The following is a 14,462-nucleotide window of genomic DNA, read 5'->3' on the forward strand; positions in this document are numbered from 1 at the left end:
TGTGGTTTTGTTCTGGTTTGTTTCACGTCGGTTGCCGCTGCCCAAGAAGCTGTTTGTTCTCTTATTCAGAGCTTTCAACTCCCCAAATGCTCTTTTGCTCCCATATTACACCTTTCACACCCCTCACCTGCTCCTCAGGGGACAGCAGTGACCTCCAGTGCCAGCATCCCCTTCCCTGGGCTGGGGGATACAGCACGGGCAGGGAAGGGGCAGAGGTCTCCTGTTCCTGGGGCTTTTTCGAGCCGGTTGCTATTTCGGTGCGCTCCGAGGTGAGGCTAGACCCAGTTTCACGTTTATTTTAGGATTTAGCGCGTGTGCGTTGACTCACAGGCCATAAAAAGCAGCTCGGTTTCGGCAGGGCTGGCGCGTCCTGGCGCAGTTTTTGGTCCCCGCCGGGGTCCCCCCGAGGCGGGGTCCGGGCCGTGGGAGCCGCAGGGTGGCAGCAGGGGACCGGCGGTGACAGCGCATCCCTCCGCCCACGGGCGCAGGCACCGTTAATTACCGCCCCTCATTAACGGCAGGGGGCGGGAGGCAGCCCCGCGCGGCTGTGCGCGCTCCCGCCGGCACCGCTGCTCTCTGACGCCATGGGCAGCCTCTGACCTCACAGAGAGAGAGCGTGGCCATTGGCTGAGCGCTGCGTGACCTCATGGGAAGGGGGGTGATGGCTGGCTGAGAGCGGTGCCCAGGGACAGTGTGTGAGCCCATTGGTTTGGCGCTGTGATGCCATAGAAGAGCAGTGACAGTCACTGGCTGGGCTCTGGGTGACATGGGAAGGACAGGGAGGTTATTGGCTGAGGCTCCATTGTGTCATCAGCGAGCCTGTGACCTCACAGGGAGGCGTGTGCTCATTGTCTGGCTGAGAGCCACTGCCACAATCTCGTCAGGTAGCAGGGTGCTCACTGGACAGCATCATGTGACATTGCAGGGCTGCCTGTGACCTTACAGGGAGCAGGCCAATCACTGACTGGCAGAGTGTGACATCACAATGCAGTGCATTGACCTCACAATGGCGCAAGGCAGTCATTGGCTGGCAGGGTGTGAGGTTCTTGGACAGCCCATGACATCACGGAGGAGGTGGGTGCTTGTTGACTGATGTGATGTGATGTCCTGGGGCAGCCTGTGACATCATGGAGGAGGTAGGTGCTCATTGGTTGTCAGGCTATGACTTCCAGGAGCAACACATGACTTCAATGGAGGAGGGAGCACTTCATTGGTCAGTGGTATGTGACATCCTGCAGCAGCCCGTGACCTCATGGGTGAGCAGGTGCTCATTGGCTGTTGGGTGTAACCTCATGCAGGACTGCGCGCCCATTGGTCCCCGGGCCGTGACGTCACGGCAGACGGGCAGCTCATTGACGGCCAGCGCGGGAGCTCGCGTGGCGCCGCCTGGCGGGCGCGAGCGCTAGCACTGCGCTGCGCCGATTGGCCGTCGGGCGGGGCGGGGCGGGGCCCGGGGGCACGTGCCGGCTGGGCCCCGCGGGGCGGGCGGCGATTGGTCGGGCGAACGCGCGCGTGCCCGCGGCGCGAGCGGGCGCGGTGGCGGCGCATGCGCCGGGCGGCGCGGGCGGGCGGCGATGGCGGCGCGGGGCTGATGGCGGCGGCGGGGGCGGCGCTGCGCTGAGGGAGCGGCCCCGGTCCCGGTCCCGCCCGGCCTGACATGGGCAACGAGGCCAGCCTGGAGGGCGGCGGCGACGACGGGCAGCTGCCGCCCGCCGCCGCCGCCGCCGCCGCAGGGGCCCCGCCGCCGCCCGCCGCCGCCGCGCCGCCTTCAGCACCGGGCGGCGGCGGACAGCTCCCGCCCGCCGCCGGGCCCAGGTCAGAGCGCGGGGCGGGGAGCGGCGGGCGGCGCGGGGCCGGGCGCGGGCTGCGGGGGGCTGTCGGGGCGCGGGGCACGGCTGGGTGCGGGCGCAGGGGTGCGGGTGTGGGGGGGCACGGCTGTGTGGGGACACGCGGGCGGGAGGCGCAGCGGTGCCGGGGTGCGGCGGGGAGCTGGGATGGGGGCTGGTCTGATGGGAGCAGGGGTGTCCGGGGGGCAGGAGGTGCCGTGGGGTGCCGGTCTGTGGGGCACCTGCAGGCGAGCGCAGGCAGCTGAGGCAGGAGTGTGCACGGAGTGCGAGGTGACAGCAGAGACGGTGCGGCTGTGGGGTGTGGGCAGCGGGGAGAAGGCAGGTGAGGGAGGTGCACTGGGGCTCAGGGAGGTGGTGGAGGCACCAGGTCACTGCTGGAGGGTGCAGCCCCAGGGGAGCTGGCAGCTCCGGGTCACCCGTGGGTGCTGCGGAGGGCACACGTGCGGTTTGGGGCTGGGTGTGGGAGCGGGATGGAGTGCCCGAGGAGGAGTGCCCTGTTTGGGGGGACAGGAGAAAGCGGGGTGCTGCCCGGTGGGCAGAGGTCCAGCAGCAAGGGGAGAGGCATTAGGAGAAGGGAGGGTGTTTTAGGGTTGGTGCGCCTGGTCAGGATGGGGGGATGGTGCCTGGCAGCACACGGCTGAGAGCACTGGGGCACCCTAAATGTGACTACTCCCAAACGTGGCCACCCCAAGTGGAGCCAGCAACAAACGGGAAAGGTCGTTATGTAACAGGAGGGACATGCAGCCCTGCTAGGAGTCATCGGTGCAAAACCTCGCAGGGAACTGCACCCAGCCCTTCTCCTTCTGCCAGTCAGCACCAGCTAGGAAGGAGATACTTCAGGAGCAACTGTGGGATTAAGAGATATTCCCTAAAAAAAAAAGAAAGAAAACCAATCCTAAAACATTATCCTATCTGAAAAAATAAAGGCAAGGAAGAAGAAAGTTGCACGGAGGGATGCGGGGGACTCAGCGGGGGCTTTGCCCTCAGTGTGTGGCCAGGGCAGTGGCATTCTGGGCTCTTCCTCTTGCCTGAGCAGTGAATGAGCACTGCTGGTCTTGCAGTCGTGTTGCTTCAAACAGGGAAGACCCAGGCAGGAGTATGAGCAGGAGGCTGCAGTCTTGCCTGGCAATGGGCTCTGTCTTGCTGGGCTGCAATCACTGCTTACAGGTGGCACCGTAACATCCAGTGGGATTCAGTGATGTTACAGGGCAGCCAAGCTGTGGGCAGGCTTCTGTCTGTAAGATCCCTGTGAGCTTTCATACAGGGAGTGTGAAAAAAAATACCTCTGAGTGAAACTGTGCTCATTTTCCTTTACATTTTTCTCAGTTTCCCTTGCTAGAGAGTCACAACCCCTCTGCTTTAGATTCTGCCAGTGAAAAGTTGTTTGCAGCAGCTTGAACAATTTAAAATTAAATACCTGCGGGGCTGTTTAATGAGAGGAGCTGAGGAAGCCATGCAAGTCTGCTGTCTCTGTCTGATTCTGGCTCCCTTATTACTGTCCAGTGTCTGTGTTTGCTGTTGTGCAGCATGGAGGGTTCCAGGGGTTTTTAGGGGGCACACAAAGCTGGGAGGTGGAGGAGCACAGTCTGTAGCACTGGCCATCCATGCTCCTCTCCTGCCAGAAACACCAGGTTGTTTTTTCCAGCCATGCTCCAGCCCTCGCACACTGAGCTGATGTTCCTGCACCTCCTGGGAAGCTGCTGCTGGGAAGCTGTTCTCCCTTGCAATTAATTAAAGCAATTAAAGAGGTGGGCCAAGTGGGCCTGTACTGTGGAGCAGCAGTGGGATGGGGACGATCCTGAGCCATGCCAATGTTTAAAATCTAAGCGTGGGAGGGGTGGGGGTGAGCTGAGATGACACTGAGGGATTTTAATTCAAGGTAGCAAAGTGGCAATGAAGGGAAATCAGGCCTCGAGAAGAAAGTCGCTTTTGTGAGGTGCAGGAGTGGGCACATAAGACAGACCATATGTTGTGAAAGGTTCAGCAGAGCACAGGATGTGCTGGCCAAGCAGTGAGTGTGCAGTGGAAAAGGTGCTGCTCCAGAAATCTCAAGTGACCAGAGAAAGTGAGTTTCTCTCAGTATCAGAGTCATTTTTTTTCCTCTGAATTAAGTAACCTACATCCACGTGTAAGCCAGTGAAAACCATAGCAGTATGACTTTTCTGTGTCATTTTTCACAGTTTGCTTTGTGTTACACAGAGAAATAGTCTGAATACCTTATTGGCAGTACCCTGGATTTCAGGGTCTTGTGTTTCAATCCATAATTTAATTTTAATAATTTTTAAAATTAAATAATTTAATTAAAGTTTTAAAATTTTAATAATTTATCTATAGTTTCTAAAGACTGTGCATCCACTATGAAGATACTTTAGAGAGTAGAAACCACAAATAGGACTAGCATCTTCTCACTAGGTTGCAACACCTACCACATTTATAAACTTTGATTTTCTGCTTTGCATGCTGTGGCAGGGCACGGGGGAGCCAGAGGTTGGAGGGAAGCTGGGAGCAGTGCTCAGCTGTGGGGTGGTTTGGCTCTGCCAGCAGGATGCAGCTCTGGAAAAGGCCAACATGGTGCAGGGTTGCATCAGGCAAGGTGTTTTCAGTGCAGACCTCGCCCTTGTGCAAGGAACTGCAAGAATCTCACTGCTGAGGGTGCTGTGCCTGACTCTGGTACCCCAGCAAGGAGAGATTGAGTATGAGGAGGGAGGGAAGGGTTGCTGTGGCTCAGACAAACAGAGCCTCTAGCCTGAAAGAAGGTGAAAAGCTGGACCATCATTAACCTGTAGGATCAAAGGAACCCAGACTGGTTGCTGATGCATTTGGACAAAAAGGTTTCCAGTGCCTGGCAAGTTCTGGTCTGTTCCTCCAGTGAGACCCCCTAAGCAGAAGGGACAACCTCATTTCACAGGATGGATGGATGGATGAAAAAGGCTTGCATGGCAGAGCAGGGATGATCCCAAGTTCAGAACTGTAGCTTGGGGCACAGTGCTTTACATGGCTGGTTTTCCTGGTAACCTGCAGAGAGACTTTATTGCTGCTTCTGATTGTATGTGCCTGATTTATGCTGGATTCATTCAGGTTTTTGGTCTCTCTGCTGCTCAGCTGTGGAGCTTGTAAAAGACTCTTTTTGGCACCTGGATGCATGAGCTCAGGCTGAAGGATGGGAGAGGGGAAGAAGGGCAGTCTCCTAGGAAGCATTGAGCCACAAATTCATGGGCTGTCTGTGGGAGCAGCAGTGTTTTCAGCACCACCATTTCTCTGGAGCTGGGTGATGCACATTGCAAGCAGCCAGGCAGGCTGCAGGCTGTGAGGCCAGGAGGGAGCTTGTCAGGAGGGGACACACTGGCAGGACCTTTGTGGGTTATTCTGTGGGTCAAACCCCAGTGTTTCTTAAGCCTCGAGGTAGACCTGCTGTGAGCTGAAGGTCTTGAAGCAACCATGAGGTGATATTTCCAGTACTGTGTGGTAGCACCTTTGGCATGGGCTGTGAGCTCCCCCAGAGCCTTCTCTTGGCTTGGAACAATGGCAAGGCAAGCTCTGATCCTGTTTACCCTGCTGTACATTCAGCATTGCTCTGTTTGGCAGATGGTGGTGCTTGAAGTAAAAAAGTCTGGTGATAGGGAAGAGTATAGGAGAAACAGAACTGAAAGAAATAGCCCTTTAAATCAGAGAAACTTTAGACAAACCATTGCAATTTGGATGCTCCCTTTTACCTTCTCAGTAGCTCACTTGAGTGTGCTTGTTTGCTTGCCATAAAGTGCTATCATAATGAGAGATAAGAAGTTTATACATAAAGATAATTTTTTAGAAAAAGCAACTTTGCCTGTTTCTTTTTAAATGGGCACTTTTCCCAGGCTTGCAGAAATGAGCAATTGATGTCCATTTCCATATGACTGTACTAGAAATAAAACCAGACTGTGTGATGGGAAGTCAGGCTGCAGAGAGGGCTTATGCTCACCTGGAGAGTCCAGAGAGCCAACTCCATCCTCATTTCTGTGCTCTGCTCTCTCCAAAGGCTCTGAGCCCTGCACAGGATGGGGCAGAGGCAGCACAACCAGAGGCTTTGCTGGGAATTTCCTCAGATACTAAAATAGTTTTTCCCTGGCTGAGCCATGGACTGGCACTCTGGAAAAGCCTGCCATGCTTCTGCACTTACTGAGCATTAGTTTATTTGCTGCAAGACATTTGGAGGTCAGGAGGGAGCTGAGGCTGGGTTTAAGTGTGGAGGGGAAGAACGGATATGCAATGTTTTGAGATCATTGAACTTGTGTGAGCAAAACAAAAAGCAAAAGGAGTTGAAAATAGCGTACATGATGGATCGAGTCAAAATATTTGTGGTGTTAAATACCCCATTGGGCTTCAATTCATCTTCCCTCCTGTGATGGGCAGGTGGTGCTGGCTGTGACACAGTGCTTATGTACTTGTGATTGCTCTGACAGCAGCCATTAGGCCACTGAATCCAGACGGCACAATTCTGGGTGCTTAAGTAACTCCAAAACCTCTTCTGGGAATGTGCTCATCAATATTCACACTGTTTGGCATCAATTTTTAATGCCTTTATTTCCAAAACAAATACACAGATTTGCAATCCACCTCACAGGTTGGAGTTTCTCACTGCTGGAACCAGCCTGGATGGTTCGCTGCAGGCATGGATCTTTACCCCTCACTTTTGCTGGGTGAGGGGTCCAGGGGATGTCCCTGCAGTGCCCACTTCTGCTCAGAAAGGATGTAGAAGAATTTGGAAGGATTGATGTCCTTTGCTGTGTTGGCTTCTGCTGGTTGAAAGGTTGGAGGAGTCCTTGGCTGCTGCTGGTACAATTTGAAGCTACGACAGGGCCGCTTCCTTTGCACTGGAAAGCTGAGTGCTGATGGTCAGCCATCAGTGGAAGGTGTTCCTGCCCATGGCAGGGGGTTGGAACTAGGTGATCTTTAGGGTCTCTTCCAACCCAAACCATCCTGATTGTTCTGCTGATGCTCAGGGATGGAGCCACAGCTCAAGTGTCCACATCCATTGGGGCTGGTGGGTCCCTCCACATTGTTGTTCATGTTGAGCTGGCTTCTGCCTCTCCACTTCTGCTTCTCCAGCATGCTGGAATAAAGCTGTTTCTTTTCTCTGCTGTGTGAATTGAGCACATATTTGATGTTTCTCATCATGTTTCCAATTCAGTGCAAACAGATAGTCAGTGCTGTGGCATATTCCTGCAGTTTATATGAGTTTGGGGAATACTTGATGTGCATCTGGACTGGCAGAACACCACAGCCTGCCTGCCACACAGCCTCTCTGCACAACCGTCGGCACCGCTTCCTTGGCTGGGGCTGGCATCATGGTTGGCCCAGGGTGTTTTTCCAGCAATCCTTTTCCAATATCAGGCTAATTTCCTGGCATGTGAGTTGCCCCATGGGAAGGACGGGACAGGCAGTCAGGGTGCAAAGCGTGCTTCCCAAGAATAGGTACTCAGTAGGGTGAAACGGTTTCATGGCAAAGGCATTCTGTTTTTTCACTAAATGTGACAGTAAGATTATCGCATTGACTTTACTGTTGAGCGCTGCTGCTCCAGGATGATCCTTGAGGGGTTTTTTTTGGATAGTGAGTGACAGCAAGTGCTGATGGTCATCCCAGTCCCACACATCGTAAACCGTTATTCTTCTCCAATTTGAGATCCTCACTGTTGAGCCATCACTGTGTTTTCAAATGTCTGTTTGAATGACAGATTTGTTATTTTTGTATCAGTCTACGAGCATGACTATTCCTACAAACAAGTTTTTTTGTCTTTTTTCATGCCTGGAGGTGCTAAGCTCTGGCGTGACCCCGAGGTGCTGCTGTGCAGCCTGTCAGTCATTGCTGAGCACGTCGTACTGCTTTTCGTGTCACTGATGCTGGGAAGTTCCTTTGGATGCCTTGAGTTGACTCCTTGCTGAGAGCACCCAGCACCTCCAAAATGCTATTTTGGAGCCTACAAGAGTAATCAGCATCGCTGGACCCTATTAACGCTGGTCTGTGCTTTGTGGTGTGGCTGGAGGGGATGTTCATGAGGTGCTCTGCTCATGTTTAATACCAAAGATGACTTAACTACACTGGTGGTGGTGTCTCCCTCACTCTTGGCCTCTGCAGCTTTCCTAGTGTGTGTTTGATATTGAAGAGAGACCCCAGCCCCATTAACAGACTGGAGACAATGGGTTGGGAAGGCAGGAGACAGCAGCACCCTGAGGAGCTTGAGGTCCCCAGAGACAAGTCAAGAAAAGCACCTCTGAATGCAATTTTTATTTTGTTTCTTCTTATTATTTGTTTAAGTGCCATGGTTTGGCTGGAGATGGAGAGGCAATGTGCCCTCCAGCCTGGCTGCTGGCACTGGGTGGTAAAGATGGTTATGATGGCTAGCAAAGGCACACCTCTGCAGTCCAGAGGCCCATGGTAGCCAAATGGTAATGAAATATATGTTAACAGTGAGCATAAATAAGTGTAGAAGCAGTTTACCAGATGGCATAATGGGATTTATGATCACAGAAGGTTTAAATAAACCCCTCAGCTCTGAATATCCAAAGTCTCCCTCAGTACAAAACTATAGTTTCTGTGATGAGCAGCAGATTAGCTGTTCTTACTGGCTTCGTTCTCCCCTGAAGATGTGATTAAATAGTTTGGTGCATTCTCTTTTTTGACTTAGTTGTGTTTCTAGGTCACCATCTATAGAAGAAAAATGTTCGTATATTTAATGCAGTAGAGTGCGTTAAGCATCTTCTAAGAGGAGCTACAACACCAACCCCTCTCTTGCCCAGTCTGTTCCCAGACCTCTCTCCTGTCCCTGTCCTTAGCACAGGAAGGAAGAGCCTTTACACCTTCTCCCTAGAGCTACAAGATGAACATCTCTGTTTGGAGACAATTAGTGTTCCCTGAGGTGGTCATGGTTGTCCAAGAACCAAGTGACTGCAATGGAGTGTGCAAGGTTCTGCTGGGGAAAGGTGGAAGACAGGGCTGGGGTAACCTCTGGGTCATGACTTGCTGATAGACACCCCATCACACTCCCATTAATGAGGTAATGACAGAGATCTTAAATGAGAGACTCTTCTCTTATGGACACAGGCTGAGAGAGCTGGGATTGTTTGGTCTGGAGAAGAAAAGACTCCAGGGGGACCTTAGAGCCACCTGGACCTCTTGTCTGGTCATGTGTATGTCCTCATGAGAAGAGCATTTCTGGTCCTCTTGGAGGATTTCCCCTTTTTTGATAGCTATAACTAAACTTACAGCAAGCAGATGCTGCACAGAAAACGGATCCATGTTGCTTGAGAAACGTTGCAGAATTTTGAGGGGTTTTGGGCATGTGTGACTGACTGTTCTTCAGTCAGTTCCAGGACCTGACAGGGACCAGAGGCTCTCAGACATGACAAAGCCGTTTCCCATGCTGAATAGCTTTCAGATGAGGATTCGACAGCTCTTCTGAAGGGTGCAGAAGAAAAATCACCATGAATCAAAATGTCATTTGGTGCAGATGTGGCAAAATCCCACGTTTCAGCCAGGGTGTCCAAGGGTGCCAGGCCCTCCTCCATCCGGCCCAGAGTGCTAGAGGCCTTGCAGGGCAGGGACTCCTGCAGAGGCCAAATATCAATAGCTAAGAGCAGCCCCTGAACCCTTTTTTCTCTTTCTTTCCTTGCATACCAGTGGAACATTGCTTTCTAGCCTGTCATGAGTCTTTCCTGGCCTTGGGGGCTCACGGGCTTTTGCAACTGCTGAGAGGCTCAAAGCCTGGTTCCAGTGGGCATCCCTTTGCAGGACCAGTCCTGAGGGTTGTAGCATCATGAATAGGGAGATTTATTTTGAAATTTGCCTTTATTTATAGATTTTTAGCTCTGTTATGAGATGCTTGTAGTATGCAACCTCTTCTGGTGTGGTCTCAGGGTGCTCCCTCCTTGGAAGTTGTATGTAGGTATGAAATTAATGTGAGATGTGTCTTCTTTAGCTGTTGAATGAATCCAGAATGGGTTTGATGCTCTTAACAACCCACCTGAGACCCAAATGGGTCTGCCATGGACTTTCCAGTAGAAGAAAGAGTCTGTTGGTAGCTTGTGCCCTTCCTTCATCAGTCTAGACATGAGGAGTACAGAAAGATTTTGCCATATTTAATGTTTGCAAAAGGATGAAGTTGTGCATGGGAATTACTTGCAAAGATTGACATGTTGTAGCTGCTAACCATCCTTTTTTATTATTATTATTTAACCAAAAAACAGATTGCAGCCTAGGAAAAACAGCATGTTTTTTTTCTTTCATCTTCTAAAGAAAACATTTCACTTATAGATATGTGAATTTATGCATTATAAAATAGGAATAGTTGAAAATTGGAAATGTATAATAAGTTCTTAAGGGACTTGGTAATTTGCCTTTGTCTCGTGAAAAAAGACCCAATCAGGTGATAATACAAAGCTTATGAAAGGCTGGGGAAAATGCGGGGCTGAACTAGATCTTTTTCCGTGTTGACTCTGTACTGTACGTTTTCTTTTGATGAAACATGAAATTACTTTTAATTTACTTTGTTTCAATCCTAGTTACATAAACTATTATTTAATTGTACAGCTGGACTGAAAAACTGTAGGAGGTCTCACATTTAGAATGTTGCTGCCTCTCTCTCATTAAGCCTACAGCCTGATTTCTTTAAATGCACCTATTAATCTTCTTAGGGAGACAAATTGTTGTTTGGTTGTTTTTTTTCTCTTTTTTTCCTTTTTTTTAAACACTAACCTCCCAGTTAACTGGCAGAGTAAACTGTGCTGGTTTGCAGCCTTGGCAGGTCGGGCTGTGTGGCAGCTGGGCACCACAGTGCCAGCACCTGTTGCCTTGGTAGGCTGGGTTTGGTCTGCTTGGCTTCAACACAGCCTGAACTGTTCTCATCATGCTCAGCAACAACCTCCAAGTCGACAGGAAGGAGTAAATGTATTTTTTTAGATTTTAATTTTGCTGTAGGCTACTTCAGTGGTTCATCTGCAGTAACTTGCCAAAGAAGTGGCTGCCCCATCCCTGCAAGTGTTCAGGGCCAGGCTGGATGGGCTTGCAGCAACCTTGTCTTGTGCCAGGTGTCCTTGCTCATGGCAGGGGGTTGGAATAAAATAACCATTAAGGTCCTTTCCAACCCAAACCATTTTGTGATTCTATAACAGAATCTGTTGTGTTTTTGATTTCCAGTCTGAGACTCATGGGATTCCAGGTTTAAGACCCATTCATGTAGTCCATGTCAGACCAGCAATAGGACACAAAGAACCCATCTTGTCCTTCAGGTGTGCAGATCTTTCCCATATTTTCTCTCAGTTCCATCAGCTTTGTTGTCTCCTGCCCACCAATGGTAACCCACCATAATTTACGTTTCTTCTTCCCTGCTCATCGCAGGATTTCTCAACACTCTGGGCAGTCGTTGGTAGTGGCCCTCTGGAATGCTGCCCTTTCGGACCTTCTCCACACTCCTCAGCTGGGAATGGCTCTTGGGAGGGTGGGGGAACTGCAGTCAGTCTCAAACACATCCGTGGGCTGCACCAGCTCTAATATGAACGTGTGAGATGTCTGGAGCAGATAGTGCTGGAGCACATTGTGTCGGGGCCAGGAGGCAGCGGCAGCTTTCCGTAAATATTCCTGACGCCGGCGTACGTGAGGAGGTGATGTTGGGTGTTGCTCTCATCCTTATAAAACAGACCATCCTTTGTATTCAGGGCAGATCTGTGCTCCCAAGGAGTGAAAAAATCCATGCCTTCTCCTTTTCCCACCTGTATCTAAGCTGTGGATGCGTTGCTTGGGAATCCTGTAGCTGGGGAGCACACCAGGAAAAAAGTTTGTTTCCATGTATATCGAGTGTGTTATAGAGAACCTTTTGTGATGGTGGTGGTTTTCTGAGCCCATTTACCACTGTATTAGATGACATTTTGACTGGTTACACACTGCAGTTATGACAGAACATCAGTTCCTGTTGGAGTGGAAAAGATGATCCCTATCACTACATTATATGCCAATGATTACCTCAACCTGGCAAAAATAAGGCATCCAGAAACATCCCTCTGGGAGGAAACTCTGAAGAAATGTCTCCTTAGGCATCCCTTTTCTGCTTTATTTTATCTGCCTTTCTCATCTTCCAGTCTCTCCTCCTGCATTGTTAATGGATGTTAAGCACTGGTTAATGGATTAGGATAGGATTCCTCTTGGCTGTACAACTCAGTTTCATCAAACCCATGTCCATGATTGCCAATTTACTTTTGATTTTTTATTAAGTGAAAATACAATCCCAAATACTCTGAACTGACAAATTATCACACCTTTTTTTTTTTCCTTTGAAATACGCAAACAAAAACCAACCAGCTGCTCTGGGCAGGAATAATGGTAGGACTTAACAAAAGGAATAAAATGCCTTCTGCTTCTCAACATGTCTAAAATCTGCTTCACTTACCACCTAAACCTCTCAGCCTTAAATTTTACCTACTGCCATTTCTGCCAAGCTAAGCCTTCCGAGGGTTCTGCAAGGACAGATATATCAAACATGCAGATGCCTCCATCTCTGGGGAGAAATGTTCTGGGCCGAGGTACGTGCAGCGGGGAAATGCAGGCAGGAACAAGGCGCCTCAAAGAGTTGCAGAAGCTGGAGAAGTGTTTTCCTTTGATCCTATAAAGAATTTGGCAGGGGAATTTCAGACTCTCCTATTTCAAAAGTACATTTAAACTAAACAGCTTGAGGTATTGAAGTTGATGGTGTCTCTGACAGTATTGGTAATGTATTGTTCCTTGGGTTTCCTTTACCTTTCCTGTCATGAATAATGACTTTTATACATAAAAACAGAATTCTGAGTTTGGTTTGCCATTCAAATTCAAGTCTCTGAAAACCAGAAAGTGTAAGTCAAAAACACACACACTGACACTGAGCTTATCCTGTGCCAGCCCATGGGCAGTGTCCCACCAGGCACTTGCAACCACAGTGTTAAATAACAGGTATTATTGGACCCTGTGAGCTGGTGTGGGGAATGTCAGGAGGGAGACACCTCTGCAGCTGAAAAGTGTTTTTGAGAAACACAACCTGATGTGAAGACTTTTTTTTTTTTTAAGGGCATCCAGCTGTGTTGGACACAGATTTCTCCTCCTCACAGGGAAGTGTGGGCTCATCAGTTCTCCCATGTGTCCCTCTACATGTGCTGTATTTGGAGCTCTTTGGGGGGGATCAGTTGGTGGCTGTTTCCTCAGTCCCTGCCCAACTGATCTCAATTGCTCATCCACACCTCGGATATCTGCTCTCCTGGTAACCTGAGGCAACAACAGCAACAACAAAAAAAAAACAGAATTAAGGACCTAAGTGGCCTGGGGAAGACTTAAAGGGAAGATTATGAGATAGCCAAAATGTGCAGAGGTGCAAAGACACAAACTGCAGGATGGATAAAAATGCTATGGTTTTTCACAGACACACACAAAAAAATATGTCTTCTGTTTCATTTGCCCAGGTTCAGACAAATGAGGGTACAAAGTCAGGATTTTTTGGTTGCTGCGTAGTCACCAGGAGCTGCCTGTCTCTCTGCAGTATGGCACTCTGATTTCCTCTCCTGGAAATTGCTTTTTAACTGCGTTTTTCTTTCCTTTTTCTAAAAATACAAACCAGTTTCTTTCTGGTCTGTCATTACTGCCTCTTTTTTAACAGCACTTCTCTTTCTGATGGATTTTCCTATTTTTTTGTGCCTGGAATGAGTGTTGTTCTTCATTCTGGGCTGAGTTTGGTTGACTCAAGCTGTCATGGAGATGGATAATGATACATTTTTTTGCATGAGCTTTTAATTTTGGAGCATGGATGGAACTCATCCAAAAAAAAAGGCCCTGCAGTCTTCCCAGTTTCTTAATGGGTGAATACCAATTTCTGGTGGCTGGAGGTTTCGTAGAAGTGTGGGAACCCTTGGGTGGTGTGGACATGACCAGGGATGTTGACCTGTTGGAGCCAGACCCCTGGAATGACCCTTTTTTACCCACCTGTGACAAATGGTGCTTGTGTTGGATTAGTTTTGTGCAGCCACCCAACACCTGCAGGAATCCATCCAGCTCCTGGACAGAGTCAAGCCTGAATGCAAAAGGGAGCATTGCAAAAACAGACCTTGGTGCCATTCTTTGTGGGGAAGGAAGCCAGAAGCAAGTCAAGAGAATGGGCTGCATTTGCGCTTCTCTTTTAATTGCTTTCCAAAATGTGTTTTTTCCCAAAATAACTTAATTGGGTATTTTTGGGGGTGGATTGTTCTATATTTGTTGAGGAGCATTAAATTGATGTTTTCTGAGAATGGTCCAACATGGCTTGCAGAACTCTCTGCAGAGCATCAGTGTCTCATTTAGAACCCATCACTACACATGGCTATGGTTGTTCTCTGTGCCTTACTCTGCATTTTTTGACCTTGGATTTCACCTGCCATGATGTTTTGAGACATCCAGTTCAGGAGAGCCTTCTACAGCTCTTTGCATTCAGCTTTAGCTTTGAATACCCTGAATAAATTTGCATGGCTCAGCAAACTTGTCCTTTCTTTATGCCCCCTCCTTCCCAAGCCATTTATGGGCTCCCATTTATCCCACGGCAAGATCCTGCACCTCTGCTTGTGAAAACATGCTGACCATCTGCCTCTATCCTT

At 49.6% G+C, this 14,462-nt stretch overlaps 1 protein-coding gene across 1 annotated transcript in view; it reads left to right on the forward strand.

The window, feature by feature from the left end:
- Nucleotides 1–1,657: 1,657 nt before the first annotated feature.
- Nucleotides 1,658–14,462, forward strand: part of BSN (bassoon presynaptic cytomatrix protein) — a gene marked incomplete at its 5' end in the record, with an annotated part of 87,124 nt that continues 74,319 nt past the window's right edge. The window contains one exon of the mRNA XM_083869775.1: nucleotides 1,658–1,815. Within this exon, the coding sequence (XP_083725901.1) occupies nucleotides 1,658–1,815 (158 nt within the window). The remainder of the gene's footprint in view (nucleotides 1,816–14,462) is intronic.

Source organism: Zosterops lateralis (assembly GCF_965231275.1).
Source record: "Zosterops lateralis genome assembly, chromosome: 11".
Taxonomy (NCBI): Eukaryota; Metazoa; Chordata; class Aves; order Passeriformes; family Zosteropidae; genus Zosterops; species Zosterops lateralis.